The following is a 14,532-nucleotide window of genomic DNA, read 5'->3' as shown; positions in this document are numbered from 1 at the left end:
AAGTATTGAAGGGTTGTGAGAAAGGTAATTTTCTAACTATGCTTTCTTCCCATAGACTAATATTTGAGGAGTAAAAAATATTTTCTCATTCCATGACCAGGTGACAATGATTGTAGCAATGGGCTTTTAAAAAATAACACGTTCCTCCTTTTCAAAATCTCTACTTAGGGTAAATGCCTAGTTAATAGTTATATTACAATCTCTATGTCATAAAATGAAGTTAAATGGTTAAAAAAGGATTTAGCTAGTAGTTTATTTTGTCTAGCTAATACAGTTGAACTTCGGTATATCAAACACCGATGTCTGGAATACCATGGGTATTTCTAAACGATTTGGAAGTCTCAAGAACTGATTCTTTAAGTAGTTTACCCTCAATATCTCAAATCCTTGTATGTTATTTCTCATTCTCACAGAGTTTGAGATAACAAGGTTTGATTGTACTCCGTAACTCTCACTCTAGTTTTTTCCCTATGTTGCGCAGAGAGGAGAATGCAAATCGCTCGCTTAATCATCGAGACGCTTGATTTCCTGATCCAAAACCAGCTCACATTCCCAATTTTTATCATTCAAACAATGGCTGAATAAGGTAATTTTCAATTAGTAAGGGAGGAAGAAGATAGATATGCTTGAAGTTGAAGGGTTGGCAAAAAAGTGGTCAATATGAGTATTGACCGGGCCGGTGGTCAATACTGGTTAAAACTGGTCAATACTGGTCAATGGTGGTCAATACTGGTTGATTGAAAATTGTTTGGTCATTATAGTCTGTGTTGTTGGTTATTTTAAATGTTTCAGTGGTCCCCTCTGGTCCAGGAGTATGCTAATTAACACTTGTCAACTCTGTTTCCTGTACTCAGGTACATCTCCTGCTCTGTACATTGCAACACATTGTTTATCTACAGCATCTGTCACCCAATTCATATTACATCACTGTGTTTATTTAATGTCCAGCTACCTGTTATTCTTAATCTGTCCAGGTACATGTATAAGCAGATCATATTGTCTAGTTGTGCTATATGTGACCCTCTTTTATAGTTATAAAGATATTATGATCACAGTTTCAGCAAACCAAATATATTAAACTTATGAAATTACATCTAATTACCTAATGAAAATTATTGATAACCAATTGATCCATATATCATAATGAAAAGGCTTAATTTATCTTTGCAAAAAATATACAAAAATAGGAAAATGGACAGTTTAAATCTCAATTGACCAGTATTGACCACTTGGGGAGTATTGACCGGGATGGTTAAAACCGCTGATTAAAACCGAGGGCGGTTTTAACCGCCCAACCCTGTGAATACCTCCACCTTAAATGGGGATTGGAATTACTATTTTATGTTTTGTTGTTTGCTATTATTAAGTAGAATGGTAGATAAAACTACTTTGTGTGCATAATGTCATAGTAGGCTCTATGTTGGACCATTGGTGATGAGATGTGATATCTTAATCTACAACCAGGCACCATTTCAGAGTTGCTCAAGAGAATCAACTACTGGTACTAGTACCAGTCATTGTTTTGCCTTTAATTTTGATAAGATCATGATCTAGTATTAAAAGATGTTATATTTTTAAAAGGATAATTTGAAGTTCTGCCATGGCAAATTTTTACTTTGATGTTTAGGATTTATGAACACTAATGGTGGTAGGTGTTCTGAATCTGCACTAAAGAAATTGCAAGAAGGGGTATTTCAGTTATAAAAAAAATTCAGAAGAGATATATCATTATAAATTCCCAGTAATTTTATACTTTATTCTGCTGAGATAAGTCCACTCATGTTATATTTCCTGATCTATTGTTGATACTCCAAGAAGAATTTGTAATGTAATCTTTAGTTGGAATTTGAATATAGAGAGCTCTAAGTAAGAAGGAATGCTTTTCTTAAAATGAAGAATTTTTTCTATAGCCTTAAGGGTATTTCTGTGCTTTTCAGATATGATTGAAAAGATCAAAGATTATTTCTTCAAAGGTTTTAGCTACAGACTCATACATTATTTGATCCAAAGAAGATTTAATTGTAATATAAGGTACTATATTTATTATGATCGTTTAAAAACTCTAGTGAATTGAAAAAAAAATTGAAAGGATTTGACAACTTTGTAGACTTTGTGAGGGTTAAATGTATACATCTGTGTAGACTGGCTTATTCTGATGTCTGTTTTCTCCATCATTATCATCAATAGGGCTATCAGTGATATAAAATTCTATTTTTGTACCATGATACAAGTGAAATGAATCATCTGTTCTACCTTAACTTGATAAATATTTATTATGATTCAAATTGTGTACTGTTTATTTAGAAAAATGTTGAAGCACCGGTTTGTACAATGTACTTATTATTTGAGCATATAATGTTATAGTTACAATTGTCTGAAGAGGAGGATAATTCCCAGGTTAGGATTACGGCGGAGACATGTAGACATCAATTTAGACGTACTTTTTAGAACTGCACAGGTAATAAAGGAAAAATACTAACATTGATACAAGCTATTGCTGATTTTTTAAAAATTAATTTTATAAAGTTACATTACATCTGTTAGTAGTTTAATATTTAAAAAAAAAATGAGCTTAGTTTATTAAAATGAAACATTTGCTCTGACAAGGCAATTATAATGTTAGACAGAAGTACAGAATGGATGTTCTGGATCTGAAAACTTGAGAAGGACTTTGAAAATGAAATATCATTTGAATATCACAAGGTATATATTTGATATATTGACCTTTAGAACTACAAAATGTAAAACATGGATTAGGATGGTTTTTATGCCCCAAAAATTGAAAATTCATGTGAACATATACTGTTTTTGATTACTGTGGTTTGTAAGAGTGATGTTTTCTTACATAAAACAGATGTATTTCAAGAGAAATTGTGAGGATTTTAGATGAAGATGGTGTAAAAAGGAGAAAACAGAGAAGGCTGAGAAGGAGACAGTACTTCAGTAAGGTATGAAGGTGAAATAAATGGATCGTTCTAATTTATTTAAACTCTTTGGAATGAAAAAGGTGAAGATAACGAACAGTGATCGATCAAAAAAAAACAAAAAACTGCAAACAATACAAATCTGTGAAGAGGGTCTGAAGCATAGACCCCTGGAAATTCCAGAGATGGGATCAGGTGCCTAAAAGGAGTGAGTGGGCATCCTCTGTTGACCAGCCACATCCGCCATGTTTATGATAACAAATAGAGGTCAATGTCTGTAAACATGGTATTGTGGATGTTCACATTCAATTTTTCTTATTTAGATATTATGATCCTGAATCATGCATTGACCACTGTGTGGAAGTCACTAATAAGATTAATTAATAAATTTACTGGAGGGGAAAATCATGTTCAAATAGGATTAATTATATTTTCAGGGTCCAAATTTTGTATGGCATTTGGGTAAGTCTAACATGCTGTTATTAATTTTGTAGCTGGGGGGATAAGGATCTTGAGTTTATTTAGTTTTTAGTAATATGAAGAAAAATTGTGTTGCTATACTGATAAGGGTTTGAATATGAACATGAGCTTGTTTAGAATTTTTTGATATTGCTTCGGTAGCCTTCTAAGAAAGTTAAAATTCTTGAATAACAAATTAGTTTTAAAACAAAATAGAAACAAGTAGTTGTATCAGTCTTGTCAGGTGACATGTCACATTTTCAATAAAATTGCTTTTACTATAAGACACTGTAATATTTACTAATTTGAAAGATATTTTTCAGTATAATTGAATTTATTTATAATCTTTTCCACATGAAGGTTACTACACAGTACCACAATTTGAGTAATATATTAGATAAAGTTTGACATGTTTTCAGAGAAAAGGTTCATCAATTTCAATTGTCTTTATTTTCAGAGATTATCAGAGTGTGACATGATAATTCTCTCCTAATGTGTACTATTACATCATTACATTATTGATAACAAGCAACAAAAAATCACAGATATAGGTAGATCCCTTTCCAAAATGACAGCAACTTTTTTAATGTTCTGAAAGCTCTAAACACTGCTCACTTAATAGTTCTAATTCCACTGTAGTTTTATGCTGTTAAATTGGTTTTCCTTTTGTTGTTAAATAGAATAAAGAAAATTAAACACTATTGTATAGATTGTCAATAAAACTGATTTATACTATACATTGATATTTCAATGCTCTTGAACAATTGTTCAGAAAAGATATGGCAAGTTCCCAAAATTGAAAATTACACCTTCATATGATACAATTTTCTCAAAGTCCCTCAAATGTCTTAAGGTCCAAGAAAAAATATATTTTGTGGTTACCTGACTGACCTTAAATGTACACTTTTCCCCATCAAATCCCAAAAATTGCATGCTTGCTAGATAAGTTTGTAAAGATGTACCAGTATATTGCAATACACAGAAAACTTACCACTTTCCAAAATTGTACTCTCTGTACATGTACCTGTGTTTCACAATGTGTTACAATTTAAGTAATTTATGTTTTTTGTTTGTAAACTTAAAGGTGATTTTCTTTAATTAAGTTTACTGTTTTATCGTGTTCAGAGCCTATTACATGTTTTATAATGTATTTGTGAATTGAAGAAATAATCTACACCTTATCCTTTCAAATTATGACAAAGAATTTCTCATTTCAGAACAGAAACTGCAAAATATACAATAAATTTTGGAAATTTTAAAATTGAAACACCGTGATACATATCCTGATACAGTCCCAGTATCATTATGTGTCATGATATACTAAGATATGAATTAGAATATCATTACACCCTTATTTTTCATTAGCATGTTATCAATAAGCAAACATATTTTTTCTAATAGTATTCTCAGTTGTCTTTATAGAGCTTCCTTAAATTCCCATATACTGCTGTTGATCCATATACAAATGGACCTGGTACTAACTGTACAGAAATATTATGCACAAAGTGATGACTTTAGTTAATAATACTATGCATGGGGCAAAGTATAATAAGTGCTCATGCAAATGTTCATTTAATTTTATTTTGCATTACAGATGGATATGACAAACTTAAGCCATATGGAATTAGTATTCATGGCTGTATTGATGGGTAAGTTTTCATTTTATACCCCTTTGGCCTTGCATGAAAAATAGGGGTATATTGTGATGGGGTGTACGTCTTTCTGTCTGTAACACTTGGGAGTACCTATCTGTTATCTGCCACCATCACTGATAAAATTAAATGAGACTTTCACAGAATCCTTTTTAGATGGTGTACCTCCCATTTTTTGTTTCGATTGGAAGACATTTGAAGTTTCCCATAGCAAAACAAGGAAACTTTCATTTTTTTTTGTAAAACATTGGGAGTACCCATCTCCTATTTTACGTTTTGATCGGACAGATATTTTGGCTTTCCGTTGGAGAAAAAATGGACTTTCTAATTTATATTTGTGTATTGGGGGTGGGTGGGGGTATCATTTTGTGAGCTCAGTGCTCACAGTGCCTCTAGTTAAGGAGTAGAATCAGAATATTTAGGGAATGTTTAATTATAGCTTGAACTTCAAAGTGAGAAAATAATAAATATTCCCTAAACTTCAATAAAAATTTATACTAATTTGGATTTCTTGGAATGGATTAGATTAACCTTGGAAGTTGTTTTAAGTTTATCGTCACCTTACCTGTAGGTAAATTTTGGATATTTTTTTTTTTTTTGAAAAACAAAGAAATCTAATTTATAATAATGAAAAGTTCTTTTGGTATGCATTTACTCTTAGCAACTGAACACTTCAATTCCATTGGAATTTATTGAAATGCAGTATTTGGGGCCCTTTATGAAAATATGTATTTGGAATACTCTCTGAGGTATAATATTAACTGACAGATATATTCAGAATAATACTTGACAATAAACCTACATGCTACTCAAAAATTCAAAATATTTTGATTCCATTTATTGAACAAATTTATCTCATTTGTATGAATTTTCTTTAATTACTTCTCCCTCCCTGGTAGGTTTCCAATTTTTAGTTGCCACGAAGGCAGATTTAATTTCACACACCCTTTCAATGTAAATGTACCTGGTAAAACTATCATTATGCATGTCTAATTCCAGCATTTTGACCCTATTATGCAGTTGATAGTTGATACATTTACCTTATTTAATATTTCTTATTTTCACTGAAGAAATACATTTAATATGTACTTTGAAAATTCTATATTTTTATTTCAATAGATTTTCTCGGAGGTTAATATGGCTTGAGGCAGATATAACAAACAAGAGACCTGAGGTTATTGCTGAACATTATTTGAATGCTGTACATGATCTGAAAGGTAAATGCAATATTCACCATTCTCGCTGCATTATATATCTATATGCATTACATTTAATCTAGATGCTTGTGTTGCCAAGCAAATTATCCACAATAATAAAGTATCTAGATGGCTGAAGCATTCCTTTCATATAATTGGTAGATATAAAAGTGAATTATGTGCTGTTACAATGTTCGTTGCGAAAGTGGGGAATCCGGATTATTGGCGTCTGTATTAAACAGACGCCACTGTATATATTTGTGTTGTCAACTGGTTAACCGACAAACAATGTGAGTATCGGTTATTAAAACTGATACTCAGTTACTCAGATGTATAAACATTTTACATAGTAAATAACTTTTAAAGAAGTTTACTTATAAACATGCATGTTTTGCTTTTAAATGCAACCTAACGAATTTCATTTTACGTTTAGTCTTGAACTTCTACATCCCAAATTAAATTGGTTTGCTTTGATTGGTTCTTCAGTTTATTTTATACTAGTTTTAAAGATCGAGTTAATAATTACCTCATTTTTAAACCAGTGCTTGACAGCATTACAGGATAACAAGTTGCTGTCCCAGACCTTAAAAACAGGAAAAAGTTTAATAGAATGGTGGATTTTAAATCCTCAAAGTCTAAAATATATGACGTAGAATAAATAAACATGCAAAATAGCCAACCATTAAAATGTGTATTTTTTGAAGAAAAAAAAATTTTTTTTGTTCGATTGATATATCCCCAAAACAAATTTCTTTGTACCAGTATCAGAAATGATAGAATAAATACATGATTGTACAGAAATTGTGAAGACTACATAATACTTGTATTACAGTAACTATTCACTACTCAATGTTAAAAGGCAAACTGAAAACCATCCAAGTAACTGGGTACTCAATCGGAAAAGTAAGCGAGTAAACCGTTATTAAAAAATCATCACTTTTGACACCACTATCTCAAATACATGTACCATATCTCGAATACCATGGATATGTCAAAGTGATTTGAAAGTCTCAACCATTTATTCTTTAAGAATTTTACCTCGGATATCTAATATAATTATAGTGAAAAATAATACAAAATCAAATCTTGGTTTAAAATTCCTTTCATTGAAAAAATCTTATAAAAATGATATTACTTCTTTATGAAGAAGGATAATCTGTATGAATTTTATTCTTGTATTAAAAGGTTGTCCTCAAAAATTAAGAGCTGATCCAGGCACTGAAAATGGAATTATTTCCACTTTTCATGCTTTTCTCAAAAGAAATCGTAATGCAGTAACTCTGGGAAGCTCCACCTCAAATCAGGTGAGTATGGCATTGATTTAATGTATGAGGTTCATTCAATATTAAGTATATTTGCTTAATAGTTAATGATATCACTTACCGTATATACATAGGTAAGATTTTTGGGAGATAAAAATTGGTCCAAAACTCTACATCCGACTAATAGGCGAATCCTTTAAAGATTAGCATTTTTCCGGACACCGTGATGTATAGTAGTTTTTTAACAACTCCGTACTCCAACGATTACCATGATTAACATTGACTGGAAATATTATATCATTGACGTATTCTAGGATTATATGCATAAAGTACAAGTATTTACATATTTTAATGATTTTATTCATCCGTTCATTTCACAAAATATTATTTGAAACAGAGGTGAAAACATTAGAGCATTGATCTCAAATTGTCAACTGATTCTTTAAAAAAAATTATACCGACTTATAAGCTGTTCAATGGCATATCCTTCCAAAATAGCCTACACAATATACAACCGACTTACAGGAGAACCAACCTATAGGCGAGTATATAAGGTAACACTATTGATTTAGTTTATTTGCAAAACTTGTGTTTCACTGATATGTATAAATTCATTGTAGAGAATTGAGAGATTCTGGGGTCTACTGAGACAAATGAAAGCAGATTTTTGGATACATCATTTCAAGGTATAAAGCAATTACATTGTGATTGTACTGTTATACATTGTGACCTACATTTATTCATTCATCTATTTTACTTTTTATTCCCCGAGATTGAAGATCGGGGGGGGGGGGGCGGGCATATTGTTTTTGTCTGTAATTCTGTCTGAAACTTTAACCTTGCTAATAACTTTTGAACAGTAAGTGCTAGAGCTTTGATATTTCACATGAGTGTTCCTTGTGACAAGACCTTTCCGTGGGTACCAACATTTTTTACCCTGTGACCTTGGAGTTTGACCTACTTTTTGGAAACTTTAATCTTGCTAATAACTTTTGAACAATAAGTGATAGAGCTTTGATATTTCACATGAGTATTCCTTGTGACAAGACCTTTTTGTTGGTACTAAACCTTTTGTCCTTGACATTTGACCTACTTTAAAAAGAATTTGACATTGGTCATAACTTCTAAATGGTGAATATTAGAGCTTTCATATTGCACATAAGCATTTCTTGTAACAAGATCTTTCTTCTGGTACCAAGATATCTGTCCTTGTGACCTTGGCCATCTTCGGAATTGGCCATTATCAGGGGCATTTGTGTTTTACAAACACATCTTGTTACTTTTTTTAATGATAATTTATTATATGAATTAATATCCATCTACTGTTAGTTATTTCAACACATGGAAATAATTTTGTTAAAAGGGATTGGTATATGAAGACCTGTTGAAGACAGGGGATCAATTACAAATGTAAGTACCTGTATAGTACTTTAAGTTCAGTTACATGTGTAAGTTAAAATGCTGTAACATTTTATTCTTATGTACTAGTATTTGTAAGAAAATAAATTTGGATGAATTAAAAACAGTGCAAAGACATTTCAATATAATTGAGTTTGTGCGTAACATTAACCTTCACCATCAATTTCAAACTATAATAATAGGCGGAGTTTCAGGAGTTAAAGATTAGTTTGCTAAGGTACCTCAATATAAATGAAAGTATATATCATATATGAAATCGACTGTTTCTCTACAAATAGAATATAGAGACTATTCTTTACTGAATATAAATACTAAATGGATGAGTCCCACACTAGTATAGTATTTGGCCTCTAATCAGGGTGCAAGGTCAATAACAGTTTGTTATCTTAATCTGAGAAATGATAAGTCTATAGGGTTTGATACTCCCAGAAATCCACAGTCAGGGCATTGAGTGTTTCAAAAACGCTTGTCAGGTACAAGTAATATTATGTTGTAATCTGTTGAGAATATAATATTATAGAAAAATTTAGTCAGTGTCATGCATCACCGTTAAAACTACAGAAAGAAGGTTGGGCCTAATTTATATGAAAAATTTTAACTGTGACATTGTGCAAAAATAAAAATACCTTGAAATGGTAAAAATATATTAATTAGCATTTAAACTGTTTAAGAGTGTTGGAAACCATCCAAATTGACCTCAAGCATTTAGGTTTGTCGCTAGATGATATCGGACAGCAAGGCGTAAACAAGTATATGTGTACATGTAAATGCATTGATCACAATGCACTTGTCAGCATCATAACATGACATCATCATTGTAAAATTTGACAGAATTCATGTGCAGTGAAAGGAAGGCCATGTATTTTAGCTCACCTGAGCTGAAAGCTCAAGTGACCTGTTCTGATCACATTTTATTTAGCATTCCTCTGTCTGTTTATCTGTAAACTTTTCACATTTTTTACTTCTTCTCAAGAACCACTGGGCAAATTTCAAATTATTTACAGATATTTTATAAACCATTAAATTTTATGTGTAACACTTGTTATATGCCATGAATTATTGATTTGAGAGGGTATGGACTTCTTTCCTCCCTTTGAGTAATTGAATGGCATGATTAATAGGTACCTCCTTAAATTTTCTTTTGCATGAACATGCACTTGAACGATACATTAGAAATATCGAAAATACAGTAGTGTGACAAAAATGTTACAGAACCTCAAGTTGCATCCACTAGCAGATGTAAGGAAAAACTGATGGCCCATACTTTTCTACGAAATAGTTAACAAACTCATTTTAAAAATGTATTGCTTAATTTTAATGCATGTAATTTTTTTTAGACTATGCATACAATATGTATATCTTCCAATGTTAAAGAAAGATATCAAAGAGATAATGGATTTGTGGAATAACCACTCAATTCGACGACAGAAATTGGGAGATACCATTCCAGGAATCCCAGAAATCCTGTATCAAAATCCAGAAATAGTTGGTAATAATGATTTCATATTTTTGTGGCAAAAATTGGTTCATTGGACATCCTTGGAAGGGTAGTACTTTCTTAGATCTGAAAGTTATAATGTTGGAGAACAATGCACTGCTGGCACACTATTAGGTCACCTTATTGGTGTGGTTGATCAAAACCTTTTGAATATTTCCAGCTTCTTCTGGAACTGCTGAATCATTTTCTTCCAGTTTTTGCTCATTGCATCGATTGATAAAGGGGAACAAAAAAATTGTGAATTTTATGATCCCCCAGGGCCTGAGGGTTGGGTTAAAACCATCATTGACACTTAGGTTTATTATTTGAACAAGACCTTAGCTGGTCTGTATTATATTTATGGTATTGTAAACAATGCTTATAAAAAAACTTGGGCTTTTAAACTAACTAAAATAAAAACTGAGTAGAATTTTTTTTTTTCAAAATTGTAGTTACATTTATTAGACCCATGCTTGAATAAGCCTCTGTTGTTGTTTAGGATGGCTGCTCTAAACAAGATGCTGAAATTAAGCTTGAAAAAGCTTAACTAGCTGCTGCTCGAATTTGAACAGGACCCCCAATTTTTTGCATCTACAGAAATACTTTAATTGGAAACTGGTTGGAAAACTTTAAACTCCGGGTGCTATATTGCAAAAATGACTACTATGTTCAAAATTCACAAAGGAGATGTTCCGGAATACTTGAGTAATATTTTCCCAAGCAAGCATGAAAATGTATCAAAATATAGTACCCAAACAGTTTATTGTTCCTAAATTATACTTGTTCAAAAAGTCCATCGTACCAAATACTGTGAAGCATCGGAATTTATTAAAAGAAGAAGCAAGATTTAATTAATTCATACTGTAAAAACTTTAGTACCTGTACACAAGTCAGAAATCAGCCGACTTATTTTTCTTTTGGTCAATGCTATACAAACATCCAAACAAATTTATAATCCATTTTGTTCATGAGGTAAATGCGAAGATATTTATCATTTTGCTTGTAAAAAGATCCAAATGCTAAAAATAATCATTTTAACCACAAGTATATTCATGATGAATTGGTCACAATTGACACAAACTTGTATTATGGGGTGATATAAATTTGCCTCTACAAACTAATAACAATATTTTTTGGTGCTTTCCACAAATTTATTGATGAAACTTGTAGATTTTAAATTGCTATGTTATTGAATTTTTTTTTTACGTATATCACATGTTAAATTTACATTTCTATGTGTAATTTTGAATGACATATTGTTATATTTAAGGAGAGGAACCGGTCATTTGTAAAAACTAATTGTTTCCAATCTTTCTTATTCATTCCATAAAATATGTTCAAAACAGAACCAATCTAATTAAAATTAGATGTTGGATCCGCTCGCATACTCGCTACACAAACATCTAACAACATCCCGTAGAGGGTCACGTCAGAGGTCAAATTCGATTGACCAATGAAATCACCGCTAGCAAAATCATTGAATGTTTGTTGAAGCCGATAAGTCTAGAGTGATACCGAATTTGACCTCTGATGTGACCCTCTATGGGATGTTTTTAGATGTTTGTGTAGCGAGTATGCAAGCGGATCCAACATCTAATTTTAATTAGATTGAAACAGAACAACCATCAAAGTAAATGCAATCTTTAAAAAATCTTCATTAGTCCTGCAGTCTCCTGGACATGAAGCAATCAAACTATTTTCATGATTGTAATAAGCAATGAACATTTTACCAAAATTGTGAAATTCATGGACCCATGGTCAGGGGTTCTATTGATCATAGAGTAAAAGTGCATAAATTCTTTGGAACAGTATATTTAGCAGACAAATGAAGTGCATGATTTATAATGATGAACAAGGAGGCCTCTACCAAAATTGTGAAAATTCATGACCCCAAGTTGGAGTTTTGGGGCCTGCTTTACAAAACAACTAACGACAAATTCGCAAATTTTAAATTGTTTTACACACAGTTATAACTTTAAATGAATAAATTAAAACGTGTCTGAGACTTAATTTTCAGCATTATTTTTCACTATTTTACATTGCAGTGAATGATCTAGCTTACAATAAACGAGAAAATTCCAGTGTGTAAAGTTTGTCATAAGTCGCAAGTTCTTTTGTAAAACGCGCCCCTGGTGTTAGGACAGGGCTCTATTTATGATGAGCTATCTTATATTGAGAATGCATTAATTCTTTGAAAGCTCCTCACCTTCTAGGTATTTAGCAAACAAACTAATTCATACAAGTGCACAGATATGATGAGCAAGCTCTGAATTGGGGGTTCTGTTAAGGTGGGGCTCTATTACGATCACGTGGGAATTTTACTCTGCTGTAAGGGAAGTTATTCCCCTTTGTTATTCAACTATAATTAATCACTGTAAATAGTATAATTGATAGATAAATCGAATGAAAGAATTATGCTCGATTGTAACTGATAATAACCAGACTAAGAATTTTGTTGATCCCTGATCATCCTATTCCTCTTGTTTTGGGGCAACATCATCTGTCACTATTTTGTAAGTAAATTAGACATTCCTTGGATCCTTTACATGGTTGCTTTATACTCAGGTGACTGTCAAGGTCCTTCTGCCTCTTATTGTATTATTATAGAAACTTTATACTTATGATTCTCTCTTCCTTTTTTTTTTTAGGTTCATCACAATATGTGCATCTGGTTGATAGAGATATTGTCCCTCATTTACAGAGACTTGTTACTAATAATTATAAGGAGATTGACAAACATTTTATTGATGTTGCCTCTTCCATCTTGGATTTTTATGAACTGCCACATCCCGAGACCATAACTGACTGGACTACTGCCCGTGAATTGTATATATTTCTGAGCAATTGTATGCAGCAAATAGTAAATTAAACTGTAATAATTTTCAGACACGCTTATATTACTGTATTTTATATTCACACAAATGGTGTTGAGAATAATTGTCAGTCTTAGCTGTTGTTTTTCTTGATCTTTTGTTTGCTCACCTGAATAAAAGATGCAAGTAATATTTTTTATTGGGACATACTGTTTTTTTTTCTGTCTGTAATTCTGTCTGAAACTTAACCTTGCTAACAACTTTTGAACAGCAAGTGCTAGAAATTTGATATTTCGCATGAGTGTCCCTTGTGACAAGACCTTTCCGTAGGTACATGTGTACCAACATTTTTTACCCTGTGACCTTGACGTTTAAATTTGATATTGGTCATTAATTTCTAAATGGTTAATATTAGAGCTTTCATATTGCACATGAGCATTTCTTGTGACAAGATCTTTCTACTGGTACCAAGATATTTGTCCTTGTGACATTGGCCATCTTTGGAATCGGCCATTATCAGGGGCATTTGTGTTTCACAAACACATCTTGTTCTGATTACATGTTGTCCATCTGTCTGTTAACTTTTCATATTTTGGAATTCTTCTAAACCACTGGACCAATCCAATGTAGTAAAGTTTAAGAGCTATTCTCTGTAACCACTTAAACTCTTGCCACGTATTGTCACCAATTTTGATGAAACTTTGGCGAATTATGATCCTTAAAGATATGGTGGGGCCACAATTGGTACACAAATTTTACATTGGAATATATTGGCAAAATTTCAAGAACATGATCATAAAATGTGATAGCAATTTAGTTCATAGAGGATACTTTTTTTTTACCATTGAATGTAAAGGATAAAATGTTTGGTGCATGTAAAAATCTTTTTGGTTCAGATTAATTATTTATGTAGACATTGCCTTTAGTTGTTGACTTCTAATTTACATGTAGAACACCATTACAAAAGGTCATGCTATGCATCAGATGTATAAAATGAAATTGCTTTTGTTTACTTGTAAACAATGTTGTTTTTTATGTTTTGTGCATGATGTCTCATGTCTTTTGCATTTCATTTAATTAAACTACATGTAAAGTAATATACATTGAAGTTGTAACTTGTGCCCAGAGTATAGTTTAGGGTGTCTCAACTCAGGGGCTTGAGGATTTTCCAAAGAATACATGTGTCACCTCCTTCATTAAAAGATATAAATGAAGCTAAAGGTGTTCATTTCTTTTATTAGAATACAAGCAATATAATTTATGCACAGAAAAAAACAGCACAGATAGTCAGACCACTATAGAGTAGTACATCATAAAGTGTGATGATTAA

The 14,532-nt window shown here is 31.8% G+C and overlaps 1 protein-coding gene across 3 annotated transcripts; it reads left to right on the top strand.

Moving 5' to 3' along the window:
* Window positions 1–1,109: 1,109 nt before the first annotated feature.
* On the top strand, window positions 1,110–14,299 carry LOC130054791 (uncharacterized). 3 transcript variants are annotated; one of them, XR_008803131.1, is made up of 12 exons: window positions 1,110–2,031; window positions 2,365–2,458; window positions 2,624–2,703; window positions 2,855–2,948; window positions 3,362–3,386; window positions 4,978–5,032; window positions 6,155–6,252; window positions 7,417–7,535; window positions 8,114–8,179; window positions 8,857–8,903; window positions 10,287–10,401; window positions 13,038–13,173. XR_008803131.1 is itself a non-coding variant. In XM_056165591.1 (12 exons), the coding sequence occupies exons 1-12, from the start codon at window positions 1,940–1,942 to the stop codon at window positions 13,256–13,258; spliced, it is 1,143 nt and encodes a 380-aa protein (XP_056021566.1). In that variant the 5' UTR covers window positions 1,110–1,939; the 3' UTR covers window positions 13,259–14,299. The 3 variants fall into 3 exon arrangements, 2 of the variants coding, with proteins under 2 accessions (XP_056021566.1, XP_056021567.1); XM_056165591.1 differs by having other exon boundaries at window positions 10,250–10,401; window positions 13,038–14,299; XM_056165592.1 differs by lacking the exon at window positions 10,287–10,401 and having other exon boundaries at window positions 13,038–13,274.
* The last annotated feature ends 233 nt before the right edge of the window (window positions 14,300–14,532 follow it).

Source organism: Ostrea edulis, chromosome 5 (genome assembly GCF_947568905.1).
Source record: "Ostrea edulis chromosome 5, xbOstEdul1.1, whole genome shotgun sequence".
NCBI classification, from domain to species: domain Eukaryota; kingdom Metazoa; phylum Mollusca; class Bivalvia; order Ostreida; family Ostreidae; genus Ostrea; species Ostrea edulis.
This window is presented reverse-complemented; position numbering and strand designations above follow the sequence as displayed.